The 8125-nt window shown below is 35.0% G+C and overlaps 1 protein-coding gene across 3 annotated transcripts in view; it reads right to left on the minus strand.

Moving 5' to 3' along the window:
- Positions 1 to 6896, minus strand: part of LOC123515172 (migration and invasion enhancer 1-like) — a 14180-nt gene extending 7284 nt beyond the window's left edge. Inside the window, exons 1-3 of one of the 3 annotated variants that reach the window (XM_045273679.1) lie at positions 6728 to 6884; positions 4787 to 4884; positions 661 to 827 (exon numbers count right to left, since the gene is read on the minus strand). In XM_045273679.1, coding sequence (XP_045129614.1) covers positions 664 to 827; positions 4787 to 4884; positions 6728 to 6753 — 288 coding nt within the window. In that variant the 5' untranslated portion in view covers positions 6754 to 6884 and the 3' untranslated portion in view covers positions 661 to 663. Of the gene's footprint in view, positions 1 to 658; positions 828 to 4786; positions 4885 to 6727 lie in introns of those variants that run through there. The other 2 variants (XM_045273678.1, XM_045273680.1) reach the window with 2 other exon arrangements.
- Between the last annotated feature and the right edge of the window lie 1229 nt (positions 6897 to 8125).

Raw genomic sequence — 8125 nt, forward strand, 5'->3', positions numbered from 1 at the left:
TTGCCAGAGGAACGAGGAGGGATGATAAAAGTGGTAGCAACTCTACTAGAGGGTATATTCATCAGTCGTCTGCTCAAAGGAAGGAAAGCTTTTAGTTACTGAGAGCAAGGAAAACTGTAACCTACTTAAAGCAAGGAAAGCTTTTAGTTATTTTATGTAATGCACGAGCTACAATATCTTCAACTTTCATTCTATCACAAAACTTGCAAGATACTTAATGTGCATCTATCTTGAGCAAAAACAATATTTTTTCTGTGTAGGAAGCAAAACTAAGCAGATGAATTTTTTTTTTTTGCATCAAGAAAATAAATAGTAAATATGCACATGCATTATAAATGTAATAATATGCAAGTTATTTTCATGTGCAATATACTTTATAGTATCAAAGTATGAATAAAATAATCATTCTAATATTTATGGCTATTTCATGCATATTATTATTATGGCCATCTCATGCTCATTTTATAATTATATCAAATACTAAAAATGCATAAACAGGTAAGGAAAAAGTAGTTGGACATGGAAGTAGAGTGTTGTTTACCAAGGATATTCATCTGGGGAAATCTAAGAAGGAGCGAGATGTCAGAGAAACCTAGGGAGCTATATTCATAAAGACACAAAGAGTTCATTCTGATGTAACAAGGAAGAGACAAGTCACCTGCTCTACATGATTTGGCAGCCACCAGACTCAGTCTTGGAAACCTGCCGGATGGGATTTCCTTTGTCGACATCACTGGTAATTTCAGCCAACTCATCAAAGTCAGGGAAGGCCATAGTCCGTACCTTGGAGTGGACTTCTATGTCGTTTATACAAACTTCAAAAGAAGCTTGTTTGAAAGTTAGAAAGTAATATTAACAATATGCATTGATTAGTCTCATACAAACTTTACAAAACCTTGTTTTTCACTTCAAAGCAGTCTTACATTACTTTGGTGCCACATCCCAATGAGTGTGCACTGTGATAGCACCTTCACCAAATGAAAGAACCAAATTACAGTAGTACATAATATACATGTAACTCCAGACCAGTGGTTCTCAACCTTTTTGTCTCCATTCCTCCCTTCATCAATTCTTAACAATCATGTGGCTCCCATTCATTTATCTCTAAAGTCCCCATCACAATAAAAAAGGTAAAAAATAAATAAATAAAAAACAATGATAGTAGTAGTAGTAGTAGTAGTAGTAGTAGTAGTAGTAGTAGTAGTAGTAGTAGTAGTAGTAGTAGTAATAATAATAATAATAATAATAATAATAATAATAATAATAATAATAAACACTTTTGCTTTACTACAACTAGAAAAGAATCAAATATACCCACATGTTTATATGATGATATCACAAGCCAAACAGAGATCATGCTATCACCAGTAACTCACTGCTCAGTGTCTCTTTCCCATCTAAGATGAGTCTGTTCTTCTTTGCACTGTCTCTCACATCCACATATTGAGCAAGTAATAACTATTTTGCACATATACATCAATTCACATGTATACATACATTCGTAACAACACTCAGTACTATGTAACTTACTTTTTTAGCCAAAGCAATCAATTAAAAGATAAAAATTTTCTTCTCTCAGGACAGTGATGCATTTTTCTTTACATATACAATTTCCAAAACTATTAAGAAGTGTATAATTTGCAATAGCTTGCTAAATTCTTGCAATGGTCCCCCCAGGTTGAGAACCACTAATCTAGACTATTTAAGGAAGGTAAAGCTAGAAATTGTCATCTAAGCAAAAATCAGTATAGCATAGTAGACAAGTATCTCAAAATACTACAAATGAGTTTGAAGTAAATGTATGTAAATGTAAGTAAGTGTGTGTGTGTGTGTATTTACCTAGTTGTAGTTTTACAGGGCCTGCGCTTTATGCTCGTGTGTGTGTGTATTTACCTAGTTGTAGTTTTACAGGGCCTGGGCTTTATGCTCGTGTGAACCCGTCTCCATATCTACACTTATCCAATCTTACTTTAAAAGTGTGCACACTCGTTGTGTGTGTGTGTGTGTGTGTGTGTGTGTGTGTGTGTGTGTGTGTGTGTGTGTGTGTGTGTGTGTGTGTGTGTGTGTGTGCACGCACGTGCGCGCACACCTTGAACTTAACAGAAGCTTTCTTTACAATCATAGGGAAGAATGAATGGTAAAGCAGATAAGCACTGTCATCTTGAAATAGGAAGACTCAGAAAATATAAATATAAATAAAAATAAAATAAAATACAAGTAATGTATGAAAATACACACATGAAAAAACAATAAAAAGATTTCTAATAAGTGTAAAGTTGAGAAAATATTCATTATACGAATAAACTTCATTATAGGCACAATAGGAAAACTTTTTTAAACATAATGAAAAGTTGGTAACTTGCGTGTGAAATGAATTGTTTGATTGATATTTGTCCTTGTATTGCATGATTCAGGTGTTTCAGTCACCTTTCATTATAATTGCCCTGAGTCTTGCTTACATATTGCATCTATAATGTTTATCATTGGTAAGTCTTGGAAAACATCTAAAATTGAGAAAAATTCCACAAATAAGAAATTGCCAGCATGATCTGCAAGCGAAGAGTTCTTTCCAGTATCATTGGTACTATCATGAAATCAGGCAACCACCCACTAGTTGAATCAGTGAGCACTCACTGATAGATAGACTCTTAACACAATAAACAGATAAGCTTTTATCTGAATGACAATGTCGTACTACAAGCACAATGCACACACTTTTCATATCAATTCAAACAGATAGTAGTCAGTACATACATTAGAAGATTGCCAGATTTGTCTACAATCCATCAACTGGATAAGAATGTGTACACCATCAATTTTGTGTGGCAAATTAGTATGTATCCCATAGGATTTTCATGTCATATTCTGTTGCTCACCAATCATTCCTCCCTGAATCTTCACCTGCTATACTTTTTTTTTTCTCTTTTTCTTCTGTCCATCAAGTGCTATGTACTGTATTTATTCTTTTTTTTTTTTCCCATATCCTCCCCATGTATATTTATGCATTTGTGAATCATTTTGTTTTGGAAGAGCAACCAACAGGAGAAGGTCCCTCTCTATGCAAAATTGCCTCAAAGTTCTTTCCATCCTCATTTATTCTATCCATTTATGAAAATCAGATTGTGTCTGAACAATGTCAATGTTAAAGATAAACACAAGATGCCATGAATTTAGATAATGTGCACACATAATAATCATGGAGTAACCTACACAATACAATACAATGTATTGTAGTTTGCTATCTGTGAAATATGGAATAGACCCTAACATTGCAATCAACAGAAAGGAGTAAGAACAACACTAATGTCAATCCCATTTACATAACACTTAAATACAAATTGCAAGGCCATCACTTGAAAATGACATCATGATTTTTACTTACAAATAAGTATTTTGATGAGCAGACATTCATTAGAAAAAAATAAATAAATAAAATAATAATAATAATAAATAAATAAATATAAATAAAAAAAAAAAATAAATAGGACAAGACAAAAATCAGAGTATCATTATAACCAACAATCAAACCTGTGTTTTAATTTGCCACAAATAAACAAGATTTTAGAAATAACATGCCTACATGAGGACAAATGTTCATAATATTAAGTTGTTACTATGGTTACACTGTAAATACCTAGGTAACTTTCTATCCTCATAAGCTTATTCAAACACACACACACACACACACACACACACACACACACTTGGCTTGGTGGAGAGTGGAGTCCCACAGGGATCAGTGTTGGCACCAGTAATGTTTGCAGTCTACATAAATGACATGGTGGATGGGGTGTCCAGTTATGTGAGCCTATTTGCAGACGATGCAAAATTGTTAAGAAAAGTGAGATGTGACAAAGATTGCGAACTACTCCAGGAAGACTTGGACAGAATATGGAAATGGAGCTGTACATGGCAAATGGAGTTCAACACGACAAAATGCAAGAAATTAGAGTTTGGCAAGAGTGAAAGAAGAATCAGGAGTATGTACAAGATAGGAAATGAAGACATAAAACCAGTCATGAAGAAAAAGACCTTGGGGTGACAATTACCAATGACCTATCGCCAGAGAGACATATAAACAAAATAATTGGAGAAGTATTGAACTTATTGAGGAACATAAGAGTGGCGTTCGTATATTTAGATGAAGAAATGATGAAGAAAATAATTACTGCAATGATAAGACCAAGGCTTGAATATGCAACAATACAGTGGGCTCGAACTTAAAGAAACACATAAGGAAACTAGAGAAAGTACAGAGGGCTGCAACAAAATGGTGCCTGACTTAAGAGATTTGACTTATGAAGACAGACTGAACAGAATGCAACTTCCGACCCTGGAAAACAGAAGAGAAAGGGGAGACCTGATAGCAATATACAGAGTGATGATTGGCATGGAAAAAATGGATAGGGAAGATCTGTGTATGTGGAATGAAAGAATGTCGAGAGGGCATGGGAAAAAACTAAAAATGGCCACTTATAGGAGAGATGTGAAAAAATATAGCTTCCCTCATAGAAGGGTGGAAACATGGAATAGTTTATACGTGGAAGTGGTCAACGCAAGGAATATTCATGATTTTAAGAAAAAGCTGGACATTAGTAGATATGGAGACGGGACAGTACGAGCATAGCTCTTTTCCCATATGTTACAATTAGGTAAATACAATTAGGTAAATACACACACACACACACACACTCTTACATATCTTAGGTGATAGTATTTATGTTATATAACAGAAAGGTAAAAATAAGGTTCATAGCAATCTCTAAAATAACCAGCAGTCACTTACTTGTGCGACCAACGAAGCCAGCAACCTCCGCCTGAGGAACCTTAGCCTTGATAACCCTGGCCAGCTCCTCATAGCGGGGTCGGTACCCTCATCCCCCACTGGAAGAAAAAATTACAATATTTATGTTTATGTACACTATGTCCTGACTTTGAATGTATATACTCTTCACAATAATGAGTTCATGTAGTACTGCTAGAGAACATCTTTAAATAGGGTTATTGCTAAATATTCTAAATATTAAATACCATTCATGCTATCATATTCAGAGGTGCAGAATCTTTTACAGTAGTTGTAAGAAATACAAAGGTGTAACAATGTTGTGAAATGAAGTACACAATCATCCCTTATCATCCATGGGGATTAGGTAACAAACACTCCCATGGATATGGAAAAATCTTAGGAAAATTAGGATATTTTTATAAAACAACCCTGAAACCCAAAATCTTGTTCAAATAATACCTACATTGTTACAAGCATTTCATTTATTAAATAATTATAACAAAATATAATAAAATCAAGAGAAAAACCATTAAAACTCAAGTTGCCTTACGTAATTGTGTTGGCTTCATTCACAAACTTTACAATTCTACTCTCTCTCTCTCTCTCTCTCTCTCTCTCTCTCTCTCTCTCTCCATTATCATGTTCCATGTTGCATTTGATTTCTTATATCTCTGTAACTTGTCTCACTAAACAGGCAGAAAATCCTACCCTGCAATAAGTGGAACATTTGAATATAAGTAGAGTACTTTCCATTTCAGAGTGTGTGTGTGTGTGTGTGTGTGTGTATATATATATATATATATATATATATATATATATATATATATATATATATATATATATATATCCATCCTTACTACATGTAACTATACACATATTCATGGTCTAAATCACACTTCTACAAGCATTTCTAATCCCATTTTACCCTATTGGAAAATGGGGTTAGGTTAGGTTAAAACCCCACTTTCCCAAGAGGTCCTCAAGCTTGTTAGCCATAGGGAAAAAAAACATAAGATAGGGCATATTGGTTGAAACTGCAAATATATATATATTACATTCCCTGTAACAATATTGTTTGTAAATTACTGGGCACATTTAGCAGGCAGCATGTAGACATGTCTTATAATCAATATTGATTGGTATTGGTGGTACATACAGTGTATAAACTTGTCAAAGCTGCTTAGTCATTCCAACTCCCAAGATTGGAATATACGCTGTTGCAAGGTGTATTCCTTCGTTATCATTATCTCGACTGTTTTTTTTTTTTTTTTATCACTTAATTGTATAACTGAAACTACCATACAATAATATCATAAACAGTGTGAAGCCTTTTCAAACTAGTAAGCACAAAGCTGAGAAAGTGAATCGACAGGGCTGCTTCACCTTTGCTGTCAAGTCCTGAATTTAATAAAACTCTTACCCATAAAACTAATTATGTTAATTTCCGCCCATAAAACTAATTATATTAATTTCCTAATCACCAGAATGTGTCAGCCTCGGGTAAAACTGCAGGGTTGGACCTCCCCCTTTTTCTCCATCCCACCCCCCCAAACCCTCCCCAACAAGCTGGGAGGCCTGTGGGGAATAGGTTTTTTTTTTGGGGGGGGGTGGGAGACATAAAAGAGCGATATATATATATATATATATATATATATATATATATATATATATATATATATATATATATATATACTACACACGCCGAACATTTACCTAAATAAATAGAAATAATTAGTCGTAACAGATAAAGTCCATCTACTTAAACGGAATGAACAGTGTACCTGTGTAACCAATGCACAGGTAAAGAGAGAGAGGATGGACGTATGCAGGCACGGACAAGAGGCAGCAGACCGCATTTTTCTGGTGAAAGGGCCAAAAATGGTTCCAGAAATATTAGCAGAAAATTCTTAAATACGTATAATAAATAACCGATGAACCTACCAATACTCCACCGTCACCTTCACCATGGTGGTCTGCACGAGCTAGTAGTTAAATAAGAAGACTGCTGGCAAGCTAACAACACCTCTCCACGCCTGTGGCCAAACTCAGACTGAACAACAGTGAACTGAACATCAAGGAATATACAGAAAAGTTGTGGTGTGGGTTAGTTTGGAGGACGGCGACCGTGCTGCCATCTGTTAGAAACGAGTACTTTCATAGAAAACGTGTTCTGGAGTAACTTAAGAAGATTTCTCCCATGGTTCCTCCCCCCCCCCCTATTTTTCCCTTCATTCTCTCGTGGTTATGAGCTTATAAGGTAAATAAAACGTTTATATAAACGTATATATATATATATATATATATATATATATATATATATATATATATATATATATATATATATATATATATGTGGGTTGGTGGTGTAGGGAAATTCGGGAGTCGCAGGACTACTTTATTTCTCTAACGTTTCGCCTACAAGGCTTCTTCAGAGAATATAGGTACCTTGCACTCCTTGATTCTCTCTGAAGAAGCCTTGTAGGCGAAACGTTAGAAAATAGTATCCTGCGACTCCTGAGTTTACACCCTCAATCTGTTCCACTTCATAGCATATATATATATATATATATATATATATATATATATATATATATATATATATATATATATGCTATGAAGTGGAACAGATTGGTGGGTTGGTGGTGTAGGGAAACTCAGGAGTCGCAGGAGTACTTTATTTCACAGCACTCGCAACACTCAGGTTCTTTCTGCTGAAAGTGTGCAAGCTCATACCAGAGTCCTCCACGGCGTCACAACAGCCCAGCGAGGCGACGATACACTCTGCTATCACTCATGCCTAATGAGGATTTGGTAATGACGCCAGCATGTACCAATCACTTCCCTGAGCCTTGCACACTCAGCCCCTATAGTCTGACCAGCCTTAATTTACGGCCACGGGGGGGCGAGCGTCTCTGTACAGTGTTGCCACGTTTTCACTACTGTTTTGTTAATCTCTCTCTCTCTCTCTCTCTTACTAAAGAATCAAAGGTAAGCAGAGAGAGTCATTTATAATTGTATATATATATATATATATATATATATATATATATATATATATATATATATATATATATATATATATATAAGTGAGTGGCACGAGGTCAGTCACGTCGCCACCACAATGTGTCAAGGCCACCAGCTGGGTGTGGAAGAGTTGCCGCTTATAAGTGCAAAATGCTTTTTTTTTTTTTTTCACTTAGGTATTGGCATATACCTACTATTTTGTAAAAATAGAAACTACACATTAGCTTGGCTTACGAATTATGTATGCGATTATGCCTCACCCTTGAAATTACTGTAAAAGCCAGTAAATGTGAGCATTTTATCTTATAATTATAG

Source organism: Portunus trituberculatus, chromosome 38 (genome assembly GCF_017591435.1).
Source record: "Portunus trituberculatus isolate SZX2019 chromosome 38, ASM1759143v1, whole genome shotgun sequence".
In the NCBI taxonomy this organism is placed as follows: domain Eukaryota; kingdom Metazoa; phylum Arthropoda; class Malacostraca; order Decapoda; family Portunidae; genus Portunus; species Portunus trituberculatus.